This window comes from Nothobranchius furzeri, chromosome 10, assembly GCF_043380555.1.
Source record: "Nothobranchius furzeri strain GRZ-AD chromosome 10, NfurGRZ-RIMD1, whole genome shotgun sequence".
Lineage (NCBI taxonomy): Eukaryota > Metazoa > Chordata > Actinopteri > Cyprinodontiformes > Nothobranchiidae > Nothobranchius > Nothobranchius furzeri.
In genome coordinates, this window is record NC_091750.1 from 52,933,710 (window position 1) to 52,948,925 (window position 15,216).

The following is a 15,216-nucleotide window of genomic DNA, read 5'->3' on the forward strand; positions in this document are numbered from 1 at the left end:
TTTTAAGCTCAAAACCATCGGGAGAAGTTATAGGGACAGCACTCGTACTCACTGAGTGTCGCTCTGCCTCATCGTCTGCAGCGTGCCGTCTCTGACTGTGATTGGTCAAATGATGACACGTGACTAACACACTATAACAAAGATTGTTTGTGAACAAGCGGAGTCCTCTCTCCTTATTCCGATTTCCATAAGAATGACTGAAACCGACAGAAGAACCCCCACCCCCCAAAAAAACTAAAACTCTTTGGATCTACATGATTCACGTGAACGCCACATATGGTTTCGAAAACGGCGATTTTCGCCGAAAAGCGTCCAGTTTGCAGATATGTGAATACTAAAAGACTTCGCTGATAGATCTCTTAATCCTTTAGTTTGCTGTTAATTACCTAAAAGGTGCAAGGTTGGGATTGATGATATTCCAAAGTTAAATTTGCTTATGGATTGCTCAGACAGTGTTTTGGGATAAATCTGGGAGTTGACAGATGTTTGTTAAAAACACTGATAAGATGAATGACTCAGATGGCTTTGCATAAAAACAGGAAATGTTTTGTGATGAAAGCTGGACCTTCCAACACTTATGAAAACAGACTGGAACACGTAAGCTAACAAATCATTACTGACCTACTTGTGAACAGTTAATAACGCATACAACATATGCTGTATAATATATTCACAGACATCCGGCCGGTGATTTAGGGTCTGTTGTGCAACACAAACATTTATGTGAAAGTAAAAAGGAGACGGTCCAACACATCTGTTGGTGTGTGTTCTTACCCCAGGCAGGAGGCCCTCTGGTGGTGGCCCTTGAGAGGCGCACAGCTGGGGTGACATGGTGGGAGATTCATCTATATAGGGCAGTGTCTCAGAGCCATCCTGGGACTTGCCATCTTCCGTAGCATCCCCCTCATAGCCATCTGTGTTGTAGTTAAAGTCTGGAGAACACGACAAGTGGTAACAGTTAAAGAGAAGGAGAGAGAAAAACAGGAGAAGTGCTTGTTAGAATCATTTTCAATGATAAAAATAGTCTGGAAACAAAAGTTTTTGTAGCCAGACTAGTGGCTTATTAGTGTGAGTTTAACTTTTGCTCGGTGAAATAATCATTGTCACAAATCAGGCCAAAAGCTCCTAAATGCTGTTGGACAGGTCTGAGCAGCAATGACAGCTCTGCCCTACTTTCAAAGGAACATTGTGGAAAATAACAGCTGAACAACAAAATGTTTCTGTTTCATTTTAAAAGCCTGGGATAGGCTGGAAACAAGGCCTCAAAAATCTGATCATGACAATAATAAAGGCACATTTCAGATTTACTAAGATAGACTGGTGATATTAAACTGTTGATAGGACCAACAGCATCTGTGTATACTGTCTCCCTATACCGTAATCCCCTATATAAACAGCACATATAATCTATGCAAGCCTGTTGTAACTAAACAGACTGCAAAAAGCTTGATATTGTACATTACTGTATGTCCTTCATTCGTGTAAGCGATTCCTTCTTATCTAAGGCACCAGTCAAGCAATAGCTGCTCAAATACTTGTAGCATCACTGAATGGCCTGATTCTTGACCCTCATGTCAGACACACGGCCTGGGTCACTTTGACCTGGCTGCTACGACAATCTACAGTGTTTCTTTCACAGGAGACTGAATGTCGGTCTACCACCCCTTTAACCTGACTGCTGTTCCATCCGCAAGACGAAGGACACTTCAAGATTTAAAAGAATAATTTTTAATAAACTCTTTTCACTGTCTTATTACAATGTTCATAAATAATTATCATGGTTTATTTTAACGGTGTTTAATTACTGAAATGAATTATTAGTCTTTGGTTATTAATAATTATTATTCAGGGGTGGACATTAACTTCAAAACCAACCGGCCAGCCGGGCCGGTAACTCTGAATATTTACCGGCCCCGCCAAGAATCTACCGGCCCCGCTGGTCAGCTGCCAAAACGAGTCAAAATAACAACTGAACCGTTTTAAATGTAATAAACCTTTATTTTGTACACATTCACAAACATAATAACGTATTCAAGTTTGAATTTGTTTGTTCCCTCAACAAAACTCGATTTTGTCGTTGCATACTTCCGGCATACAACGCAGTACATCACCAACTCCGCTTTGCTGTATTTGAGCCATTGGCTGTGTTCGAGATGAGCCATTTCTGCGCAGATTAGACTAGCAGTGATCGGCGAGCAGTGCATGCCGGTTAGATTTGTGTCCGAATTAATGCCGACTTGCTCTGACGTCATGCATACGTAGGCAACGATAACCTCGTGAGATCAAGGCGGTTGCAGATTTTGGAGCAAGGCGCTGCAGTTGCTCTCCCTCAGCTGCAAAACATAGAGGATGATGGGAAACGCCTGGCTCTCACCTGATCTAAGATCTGATTGGTTCATATTTTGATCCAAACATCCGGTGGTAGAACATGAAATGTTAGTTGTTCACATGTATTCTGTAAATCATGTAACGTTGATGATGACAACTATATAGGCCATAAGGAGAAATGTGTTTTGTGTTCTTTTGTCACGTTTCCTATGAGCACACTGAAGCTACAGCTGCTAACCTTTACTTATTATTACAGTCATGTTTTCATATACAATATATGATATCCACAAGCACGTGAGGATGTGTTTCAGCTGCTAACAGGCACCAGAATTAAAATTGAAAATTGAACAAGTGTGAATGCTAACGCGATATCTTCATCCATCATGCGGGGAAATCCAAGAGATTTAACTGGCAGAAACAACTGGTTCACACCTCTCTCTCTCTCTCTCTCTCTCTCTCTCTCTCTCTCTCTCTCTCTCTCTCTCTCTCTCTCTCTCTCTCCTCTCTCTCTCCCTCTCTCTCTCCCTCTCTCTCTCTCTCTCTCTCTCTCTCTCACTCACACACACTCACACTCACACACGAAGAGGAAAAGAGCTGAGGAAATGGAGGACACCAAGTAATTAAAAGAAAAACTACAGCGGAGCCGAGGCGCGCCTCGACTGGGGCACGTCTGATCTGAACTGAGGAGCGGCGAGCAGCGGCCGGACTTCGTGAGCGATTCGCTTCGGGCGCTTCCGCGGCCGGTGTGTCCCCGGCGTTAAACGCCGGCTTTCAGCCACTCCCCCTGCTGCTTCCGTCTGTTTTCCAGGCGAGCCGCTACGCAACTCAAATACGGCCATTCTCCGCGCCTCCCGTCTTCTTTAAACCGCCAAGAATCATTCCACCTACGCACACGCTTCTCTGCTTCATACCGTTGCAAACTGTCTCGCTTCTCCTCACCAGTTTTAAAGCGTTTTGCCGGAGATTTCATCAAGAAATCCCATCCCTGTGGTGGCGCGATCTTCCTGCGTGCTTGTGTGTTTCTAGCGTGGTTCCACTTCGTCTTTAATAGTGAACTTATAGTTCACGTGACAATAAGTAGAATCGTGCAGTACGTGCACGAATCGTACAAGTGCAGTACGTGGCTAGAGGCGCGCAGGTTCACGCGCGCGAAACGAAAACGGCAGCTTCCTACAGGGCGGGGCCATGATGTAGGTGAAAGCCGGTGTGTAAATGACAAATAAAGCTTGGGCGCCACCCGGGCAGTAAGTCGTCAAGTATTTACCGCCCAACGAGAAAATGTAGCGCCATTGGCGCTCGGGCGCTTTAAAGGTCCACCCCTGTTATTTTATGATAATCAATAATGTTTAACAGTGACAAGAGGATCGTGTGAACTTATACACAATCATGCAGGGCAAAGTAAATCAGGTTAAGGTTAACTGCACTCACATGATTATTTTCTCATCCACGAGAACTTTCTATCTTGGGAAGGCGGGCTTCTGAGGCATGTTAAAATCTCTACATGTTAAAACCTGATTCGTAGACCAGGAAATGCCCATCTTATAAAACAGAACTCTCTGCATTTAGCGAGTGAGTTCTAGAGGAGTGGGACGGCCGCCCACACGCTCTTTAACCAACAAGCGATCTCTGTCACGCTGGCAGAATTGCTACGACACAACAACGACACCTGCAGAACAAAGCTGACGCTACGAGATTCCTTAAGAATCTGCTCAAACGCAAACCAATTCCACACCTGTGTGCCTGCGGCATCTCTAGGACCAGAGAGTCGGTAACACTGGTGTTCCCTACCGGACCGGGTACCCAGTGGCTGATCAACATCTTCCCTTGACCCCGGATCTGAAAAGAGGGTCGTCTGAACAGTGAGGTACAACACAAGATTGAGTCTGAATGCTCTTTAATAAGAACAACTTTAGTTTATCTGCAAACCAAATTCTTTCCACCCAGAACGCGCTCCTCTCTCCAAGATACATGTTCTGATCACGCATTCACCCACAAACAAACATACACTTTCACTTAGATTCATCCATTCACAGGGTTGCTATTTAATACCAAAGTTTTATTAATTGTCTATTATAACTTGTCTTTGAAATTGTCACATTTAAATTGTTAGTAATAAATTTCTTAAAACTTTAAACTCAAGTTTAAAAAGTTATCAACCCATTTTTTTTCTATCGCACCACATGTCTATCGATAGATATATTGAACTATTGAACTGTCGTCCAGCCCTAACACTTGACACATAAAAGATTGTATTAGCTGATGTTTTGCTTTTTTATATATATATATATATTTCTTTACCAATTTAAAGAGTAAAACTGGACCAATATGAGGGTTGGAACATAAGCAGGGTATGCAGGTCTAAGGGAGCCAAATTTAAGACTTTTAAGACCTTTTTTAAGGCCATTTTGACCAAATTTAAGCTACTTTTGAAATTAAATTTAAGCTATAATTTTTAGCTATTGCCTGGAACCGGTGCTAACCACATCGCAAAAGTGGGATTAACCATCCAGTTACCATTAAACTTGCACTTCCCCATGGCGCAAGCTCCCACTAGCTTAACCAGCTAATGTGCTCATCTAAAATTAGTCCCCTTTCACAACCAACTGAATGTGTACGGTTCTGCTTATGCCAACATCATGCACAACAAATGCTGAACACTAACTAGAAATTCACAAAATTTAATAGAAACAAAATAATTTTGTTTATTGGGTCTTTGGTAATTTAAGACCTTTGGAAACTGTATTTAAGGATTATTTGACATTTTTAAGGCCTTAAATTTGGAAAAGCAAATTTAAGACTTTTAAGACTTTTTAAGGACCCACGGATACCCTGATAAGCAAACCACAAATAAAGAGCTTTACCCCTTGACTCGTCGTCTTCTTCACAACAGACCAGAGCAATATCCCCACACACACACGCACACGCGCACACACACACACCTACTGACACGTGAAACTGCGCAACCTAAGACAGAGAACTAACTCACCATCACTGAAAAATGAACGAAAGGTGCAAACCGCCTCGAAGAAGAATGCCATAAGTGTGTTTCATAGATCCTGATGTAGCTTTAAAAACATCTGTTCAGTAACCTGAGTTGGTGGCCTTCCGCTGAAATACTGATACGAAAGTAAGAGTGTCAGCCTGGAGCTGTTCAATGCTGAACACTTCCACTGTTTTACAACTTTCAGATAGCGCTCATTCAAATAAAGGCAACAATGCTGCATTCAGGAGCACCCACAGGGTAGGAGGAAGCAGCAACATTACATAGACAAGGCACAGCCCCTACATGGACACTATTAATGCCGTTTTGATTGGATCCTTGAATGTCCTGCTCCTCCACTTTCAAATCACCACAGTTTCTGCACATATAAGTGCATCCCATGTAATGCTCTCCCAAGGATCAACCAAATTCCTGTTCCAATCCATAGCCAGGAAACATGATAAAAATACGTCCTAATCCTGGTTTTTAAGCTGCTACAATCAACTCAGTGAAGTTACAATGTGTTGAAGCAAATTAAATTACATCCAGAAAGCACTGACAGGTGACGAAATGCACGGTTTTTAGAATCATTTGACTAGACGGTCACTCCCACTGAAAATTCATTTAAATAAACCCTCCAGTTATTTTCCCCAGTGTACAAGTATTTGCTCATCTAAATAGCAAATGTCCACTAAAAAGGTGACATAATCCTGTCAGAGAAACAGCTCCACATAATTCCTTTGATGCTGCCTAATGGCTGGTCAGAAAGGACTGGCACTGAACTGGGAGGTTGTATGATCATGCCAGGGCAGAATATTTCAGTAATGTGGATGCTGCCCACAGCCTGCATGTGCCATCAGAGGCAGGAAGGTACAAAGCCTTCATTAGAGCAGAGAGTTAAAGCTGTGAGAGGCTCGACTACCTGTCAGCTAATCATTTTGCATGTAATGGTTACCACAGGTGAGGAAAAAGAAACCAGTTTGCTGCTGTGACCTTTGAGCAGTTATGATTGGTGCCCACTTTGGATTTGGGCCCATCAGATTAGACCTGGACAATATGGACCAAAACGTATATCTCGCTGTCTTTTAGCAGAATTCTGCTACACAATAAATACATATTTCATTATTGTTCTTTCTGTAGAGAATGTACAAGTCAACTCCTGTCAGCTGTCTTGAAAAAATGGACACATCAGCAAACTAAATGCATGAAAAAAATGTATAGTTTCTGCCGTTATCAAACATAATCCTTAGTGCCATTAACTATCAGTCTATTTTACATGTAACTTTGTCATTCTGTGTTTTTTAATGTGTTTTTTATGTGTTTCAATGTAAGCTAGCCCGTCTCCGCAACAGATCCCGGTCGGCAGCCATTACAGAAATGCTCACTGAAACTTGAACAGACTCCAAAAATTAAAAACCATGAAGCTAAAGTTTGGGACAGAATATTGACCTGGAGATTTTTATTAATCTAGAAAACAACTTTCCTGTAAGTTTAGTCAGTACATGATCAACCGGACGTTTAAGAATTCATACAGTGGGGGGCACTAGCTTGTATATCTACATTGATATAAATATTTTGTCATCCTGTTTCTTGTTTGAACGGATATCAATATTTTAAAAATCATCAAGATACTGCCCAGTCCTAACTCAGATCATAATTACACAAAAAGTGGCTTTTCTGAAGGGATCCAAAATGAAGGGATCCAAATATGGTCTAGGTTTAGAAATTTAGCATTTATTTAAAAAAGACAAAAAACTGTTATAAAACTGACTTGCTGTCAAGCATCCATGAGCAACAAACCAAAGACAGACGTGCAAATGACGTCCATTCTAATTACCAAAACACACGGCGTCTGTTTTGTGTGTGACACAGCACCCACTATCGCCCTTCTCCTTTCCTCCCATCCTCTTTACATCCCACACAGAGCTTTGAGAAACACGCGCCGGCTGTGAGGAAACACAGATACTCCCCCAGTGTCAGCCACACCGCAGATACATGCTCCACACAAACACTCTGGGGCCTGCACTGCGAGCCGAAGGCCTCAGATCAATGTGGGTGCTTGTATTAAAGCAACAGCCTGCACTGGAAAACCCTTTAAACAGGGTAAATACACACACAGCAGTTTGATCTGCAATGGCTCTATCAGTGTGAGACAGTGAATGAAGTGTTTCAATCTGTCATCGGAGACAAACATCTCATCAGTTTTAGTCCAAAAAAATAATAATTCCACATCAGATTGAGAGGAAATAAAACAGCTAATGTTCATTAAATGAATCATTGTTTATTCACAGGATGTCTAACGCAGATTTTTATAATTACACATATTTCTGAAAGGCTACTTCTTTAAAGAAATCATAGTGTAGATTAGACTCTACAGATAAATTACACTTCAACTTTATTGTTTATGCCACAAAGTGTGTGTGAGAGCAGGACTTCTATGTTTATCTCACCAATTCAATGTCATCTTATGGTGTCCATCTACATGAAATAAATTCATTACAATTTTAAACCCCCTCAGTTTAATTTCGTTTAGTTAAATTAGGGAACAGAGTCTTTAGGAATGTTTGGAGACATTTTGGCAACTCCTGCGGGAATGACATCTGAATTTTCCCAACTGGAGTTGCAGCCCAGTGAGATTCTAGTTTAAGTTTGTTTGTCGTGGGAAAAAAGAGTGCAAAAAACAAGTGAAGCAGATGAGACAGCTGTCCAGAATCAAGCTTTCTGTTCAGAGTTGGTGAAGAAATAGTGAAACACATTTAAGTCCCAGTGTGTGATATTTTTTACCTGTTTACTGTCAAATCCTGTGTTTCCAGTTCACAAACTTGCCCTTTTTCACTAATATTTCTCACCAACATCAATTCTAAATATTCCTCTCAACTTGAAATGATACATTTCTAAATACATATACTGTAGTCGACGCTCCATGGTCATCCACCATCTTAAAATACAGTAGCTGTTTAGGGACATACGAGCTCCACGTTACGCATTTGGACTATGACTGTAACCTGAAAGAACCAGCAGAGGCCAGCAGTGCGCCCTGGAAGCATGGAGCCTGCTAATTCAACTAAGAAATAGAAAATATCTACACCGTTGCTGTACTTGTTAGTTTGCATTATAAACAAAAGACATAAAACTTGTCAGTTCGTCATCATGTCCAGCACAAGGAAGCCGCATATGTTCAGACTCCTGCCCGCTATTATCTGGACGCCAGCCTCCGATTAGTGTCTCTGACTCCCAAACTCACCTCAAGTTGTTCATTCGTCTTTTTCTAGTACCAGAACTCCTGATCCAGTCCCAGCGTGTCCGTTCCAAAGTCCTTCTACTCAGGTCTCCTCACTTTCCACAGCCTGCCGTCTCTCCCAACATGCTCTGGTCCGCTAGCCGGTGGCTAATCAGCGTTGTTTACTTTATCTCCACAACACTCTACCAATGGCGATGTAGTTCTCCATGCGTTACAGACACAGAGGGCTTCTTCTCAAACGTTACCTTTAGACTCGGGTCTCATTTTGCTGGTAATCCGTGAAGTTTACGCACAGCATACACATCGTGTCCCCAGCTCTAGCCATGGCTAACTAGTAGCTCGTGACGCCCATCTCCACCACGCCAGCCATGGGCCACGATTAGCTGGTCAGTGTTGTTTACTTGATCTCAGGTGTTCTGGGAATTTCTCCTACCCGGTAAACCGTCCTACCCGTTGATCCTGAGCATGTGTGCGCATGTGCACAACACAAAAAGGGAATGCTACTCCGTTGTCATATTTGCAGGAAAATAGGTAAGTTGTAGGTATTAGTACTTTTTATTGACGTTGATACTTGATTTTTTTGGGTTAGGGCAGACCTGGGCATTTTACGGCCCGCGGGCCACATCCGGCCCTTTGGTTGACTTTGACCGGCCCGCGTAAGGTTAATTGGAAATTACAAAATAAATGTATTTTCTCATTTTACCTCATGCATGGGCTAATGCTGCATTGCTTTTATTTTGAAGTTGTTTTTTACGTGCACAATGACGCAATACGTATAGCAACAAGTGCCCGCGGTTGACATGGTGATTGTAGCCTGAGAAATGTCCGCTCATGCAAAAAAAAAAAAAAAAGAAAGATGCAGAATGCAGGATTTTCAACAAAAACTGGACTGCTAAGTATTTTTTTACTGAAGTCAGAGGTAAAGCCGTGTGTTTGGTTTGCGGGGAGGAGATTGCCGTGTTTAAGGACTACAATTTGAGTCGGCATTACGACAAGAAACACTCGGAAAAATACAAGAACTTGTCTGATGCTGAGAGGGCACGGACATCCGAAGCTTTGCTAGCAAAGTTGCAAAAGCAGCAAGGCTGTTTTACTAAGCTTCACACATCCAGGGATGCAGCAACCAGGACCAGCTTTGTGATATCCCACAAAATAGCTAAAAACAGCAAGCCGTTTTCGGAGGGAGAGTTTGTCAAAGAGTGCATGGTGGACTCTGCCGCACTAATATGCCCTGAAAAAAAAAAGGCGCATTTGAGCAAATCCCGCTGTCCAGGCGAACCGTGACCAGGAGGATCGAGGACATTGCGGGGAACCTGGAGCTTCAGCTGCAACGTGAAGTGGCAAGTTTTGACTTTTTCTCATTAGAAGGGAGCTGTGATGTCCGGGACACAGCCCAGCTGCTCGTATTTGTCCGGGGATAACGGACTTCAAGCTCACAGAGGAGCGGGCAGCAATGCGGTCGATGAAAGGGACAACGACAGGGAGTGATCTTTTTACAGAGGTAAATGCGTGCACGGACACTCTGGGATTGAAATGGGAGAGACTGTCAGGTGTCACAACAGACGGTTGTCCAAATCTTAAGCCGGGCGTACACTGTGCGACTTTTTCACTTTTTTGAGCCGATTTTCCAGTCATGCGAGAAGCCACGACATCGGGGCGAGTTTTGCGCCGAGCGGTCGTGTAGTGTACAGGGGGTTACAAGAGGCGATTAACACCACGTGACCAGCCGCCGATCAGCAGTCGTGAGGTCGCACGGACTTCTGGTGTGTTTAATATTTCGCTCGTCCCTCGTGAGGGTATCGCACTGTTGAAGCGGCGCTGCGAGCAGCTGCGACCCAAAAAGTATCAGAACCGCTCACGGCGCATGCGCGCGCAATCCTGCATCAACGCCGGTCGCTCGCTATTTCCCTAATAACACACGCTGTTCGTTTTTGTTTCTACACGTTTTTTTTACTCACAAAGATTGTCAAGAAAGCGTGTTTGTCGTGTTCATGTCAAATTAAACAGATCACAAAACACAGATTTACTTTCTTTATTTTGTTTTCCTCATCCAACCCCCATAAATCCCTGTGTGTCCTCCTGCAGCACTCCCGAAGGACAACAGGCAAATGACGTGTTGTGTAAAAACTGCTATTTTTAGCACATTTTTAGGGCCGACGTGTTGCTACCAGACGTACAGTGTGAGCAGTCAGGTCGCATCCGAGAACTGGGTCGTGCAGTGTGAGCACATGACTCGTGAGATCTGCTCTGCGAGGAAGTCGTACAGTTTGAGCTGAAGCTGAGTGCAAAAAGTCGCACAGTGTACGCCCGGCTTTACAGGGAAAAATGTCGGACTTTTGAAACGCATGCAAGATAAAGTGACAGAAATCGATGCAGATCAAAAATTGGTGTTTTTGCATTGAATTATACACCAACATGTGTTGTGCAAGTCAGTGCTAAAAATCAACCATGTTACTGATGTTGTTACTAAAATAATACAGGTGCTGGCCAGTAAATTAGAATATCATCAAAAGGTTGAAAATATTTCAGTAATTCCATTCAAAACGTGAAACTTGTACATTATATTCATGCAATGCACACAGACCAATGTATTTCCGATGTTTATTACGTTTAATTTTGATATTTATAGGTGACAACCAATGAAAACATCAAATCTGGTATCTCAGAAAATTAGAATATTCTAAAGGCCAATGAAAAAATGTTTGTTTCTCTAATGTTGGCCAACTGAAAAGAATGAACATGAAAAGAATGTGCATGTATAGCACTCAATACTTAGTCGGGGCTCCTTTTGCCTCAATAACTGCAGTAATGCGGCGTGGCATGGACTCGATCAGTCTGTGGCACTGCTCAGGTGTTATGAGAGCCCAGGTTGCTCTGATAGTCGTCTTCAGCTCCTCTGCATTGTTGGGTCTAGCGTATTGCATCCTCCGCTTCACAATACCCCATAGATTTTCTATGGGGTTAAGGTCAGGCGAGTTTGCTGGCCAATCAAGGACAGGGATACCATGGTCCTTGAACCAGGTGCTGGTGGTTTTGGCACTGTGTGCAGGTGCCAAGTCCTGTTGAAAGGTGAAGTCTGCATCCCCATAAAGTTGGTCAGCAGCAGGAAGCATGAAGTGCTCTAAAACTTCCTGGTAGACGGCTGCATTGACCCTGGACCTCAGGAAACAGAGTGGGCCAACACCGGCAGATGACATGGCACCCCACACCATCACTGACGGTGGAAACTTTACACTGGACCTCATGCAACGTGGATTCTGTGCTTCTCCGCTCTTCCTCCAGACTCTGGGTCCTTGATTTCCAAAGGAAATGCAGAACTTGCTTTCATCAGAAAACATAACTTTGGACCACTCAGCATCAGTCCAGTCCTTTTTGTCCTTGGCCCAGGCGAGACGCTTCTTGCGCTGTTTCTTGTTCAAGAGTGGCTTGACACACGGAATGCGACACCTGAATCCCATGTCTTTCATGAGTCTCCTCGTGGTGGTTCTTGAAGCGCTGACTCCAGCTGCAGTCCACTCTTTGTGGATCTCCCCCACATTTTTGAATGGGTTTGTCGTCACAATTCTCTGCAGGGTGCGGTTATCCCTAGAGCTTGTACACTTTTTTCTACCACATTTTTTCCGTCCCTTCGCCTGTCTGTTAATGTGCTTGGACACAGAGCTCTGCGAACAGCCAGCTTCTTTAGCAATCACCTTTTGTGTCTTGCCCTCCTTGTGCAAGGTGTCAATGATTGTCTTTTGGACAGCTGTTAAGTCAGAAGTCTTCCCCATGATTGTGGGGCCTTCAAAACAAGACTGAGGGACCTTTTAAAGGCCTTTGCAGGTGTTTTGAGTAAATCAGCTGATTAGAGTGGCAGCAGGTGTCTTCTATATTCAGCCTTTTCAGAATATTCTAATTTTTTGAGATACCAAATTTGGAGTTTTCATTAGTTGTCACTTATGAATATCAAATTTAAATGTAATGAACATTGGAAATACATTGGTCTGTGTGCATTGCATGAATATAATGTACAAGTTTCACGTTTTGAATGGAATTACGGAAATATTTTCAACCTTTTGATGATATTCTAATTTACTGGCCAGCACCTGTAAACTTCATCAGGGCGCAGGCGATGAATCACAGACAGTTTGTGGCTCTTTTGGAGGACTCCACCCAGCTGTCAGATGGCTCAGCCTGGGGAAAGTGCTGAAGAGGGTTTGGGACTCGAAAGCAGAGATTCAGGATCTCTGCTGGATTTCAAGGAGGACTTTCCAAACCTGAAGAGACATGCTCAGAAGATGTTGGTTCTCTTCAGCTCTACCTACATTTGTGAACAAACATTTTCAATGATGAAGTTTACAAAATCCAGGTATAGATCTTCTCTCACTGATGATCATTTGTCAGCTGTGCTTCGCATCTCCACCTCAGACATTCAACCTGACTTTGATGCACTCGTTAAAGCCCAGCAGAGACTAGATTTCTCTCACTGAATAAGAAAAAAATTGCTTAAAAACACAAAATAAGGTGTTTGGACCACAAATATAGGCAACTAGCAGTGAACTGGGACACTTTTTTTTAAACCTCTTTCTCAAGATCACAGTTCAGTGATTTTATTTTACAGACAATACTGTGTGTCTGTAGAATGCTAAGAACCTCTTTCCAACAATATTTGAAACTCAGAATGTGTTTTGGAGTGAATGTGACTGAAACTGTTAACTAATATAAGTCACAAATGTTTAACAAAAACCAAATGTGCACACTTTGTTTACCATTGCCTTGGGAAATTTGAATAAATCACATTTTTGTAAGACAACCTCACTTTTTCCTTTTTGCTCATTTATAACATATAGTCTACTCTTACCAGCTTGAAGAAACAATGGCTTTTTATAAAGAAATACCATTAATATTATGCATAATTGACTTCAGCCTTTTGGCCTGGCCCTCCACAATATTTTCTGTTTCTCATGTGGCCCCATGGAAAAAATAATTGCCCACCCCTGGGTTAGGGTAAGGGTTAGGGTTAGGGTTTGTGTCATGTAAAACACTGTAAAATTATCCTATGGGTAGGACGTTTTGCCAAAGTAGGACGTTTTCTCAGAACACCGGCATGTCCCCGGCTCACCAACCTTCTTTCACCAGCCGTGGCTAAGAGCAGCCAGTGATGGCTCCATAGATTGTAGCGGCAGCCAGTTTGTTCACACCGAGCGCAACATGATCCACGTGAAATGGGTGTTGTGGGAAATTATGTTCCCATGAAATGTTCCGTTTCCCTTAGGCAGTCAAGACCAAATATTTCCAAATTCACAGAATTTATAGTCTGAGGACTAAAGTACCTCAAATAAAAGATGGTTAAACTGAGTGAGATTACATCCTTTTACATAACTTTCAAAAATGATAAATAAGCTTGCTGCAAAAGAGTGAACAAAAATGTTTTTACTGTATCTTTTTTTAAAATTGTTTTTAGGACGATGTATAGATAAAAAAAATCACATGCATAACATTATTACATTACATCACATAATTTTCCCATAAAAGTTTATCACAAATGTTGTGAAAATAGCCCGACGTGCAATCTCCCGACACGGGGGGACAGAATATGTCAGGGGAACACAATTTCTCACAACACCTGACCTCTCGGCTGACGTCACCCCTCCTGTGTGTGAATCGTGATCACTTCAAGATCTAACAGAACTAGCTTGATTCCTTCAGAGCTGGTAGGTTGATAAAACACACATTTAAGGTTTGATTTTCTGGCAAGAGAAAATATGCAAATAAGAACACAACTGTTGCAGGGTAAATCAGTTGAATCTGCAGCATGCTCCAGCCAACCAACCATGCATTTAATGAGCAATGACCCCTGACAGCTCTCTCTATTCACATCATGATGGACGGACCTAAATCCACCTGTCACTCCCAATAAACAATCTTGTTTTTAAAGAAAAAGCTGCCGCGACAATTGGTCAGGATGATGCAAACATTTCCTGCTCACCGACAAACTGCTGTGGTACCTGGATGTGTGATCTGTGAAAAGGGACACAAAGTACTTTTAAAACTGACTAGCCTGAATCATAAACAACCCGATAGCTCCAGAGAACTAAACAGCTGTCGGCTCAGACGTGCTTCATCCACACTCTCCAAACTAACAATGATCACAAAAACACTCACATAAAGCGGCAAACACAAGTCAGAACTAGAAACAGAACAATTTGCAGCTAATTTCTTTAGGAAGACAAAGCTTAATGGCAAAACTCTTTCTAGATATGAATTTAAAGGTACAATAAGTGAGTTTTACAGTGAAATAACCACAAAACAGTTTAATGGCTCAATCATGTTGGAAGGAAGGTTACACTGAAACAGATTCGCTTTTCAACTGGCTTGGGAGTTGCCAGGTATTTCTACTTTTAAAAAGGTCTAAAAGTTTACAATATGTCTCACCTCCATACTTCCTGTTTCCAGAGCCAATCATATTTGAGCTCACAGGTTGACAAGTCTGAACTGACAAACACTGCTGCACCAGCATTTCTATTAAATTTATTTTCAATGATGTAATTGTAGATACAGTTGGATTCAACACTGATTGGTAAAAAGCAGCAGCGTTATGGAAAAAATATTAGCTAGTAAACAGGAGCGGCCCAATCTCCTTAAGAAGCAACAGCCTCTTTTTGCTTTACTCTGGTAAAGAAGGCTA

At 42.4% G+C, this 15,216-nt stretch overlaps 1 protein-coding gene across 3 annotated transcripts in view; it reads right to left on the minus strand.

The window, feature by feature from the left end:
• Positions 1-15,216, minus strand: part of abr (ABR activator of RhoGEF and GTPase) — a 148,779-nt gene that overhangs the window by 65,216 nt on the left and 68,347 nt on the right. For all 3 annotated transcript variants that reach the window (XM_070555755.1, XM_070555756.1, XM_070555757.1), the window contains exon 2: positions 775-932. In XM_070555755.1, coding sequence (XP_070411856.1) covers positions 775-932 — 158 coding nt within the window. The remainder of the gene's footprint in view (positions 1-774; positions 933-15,216) is intronic.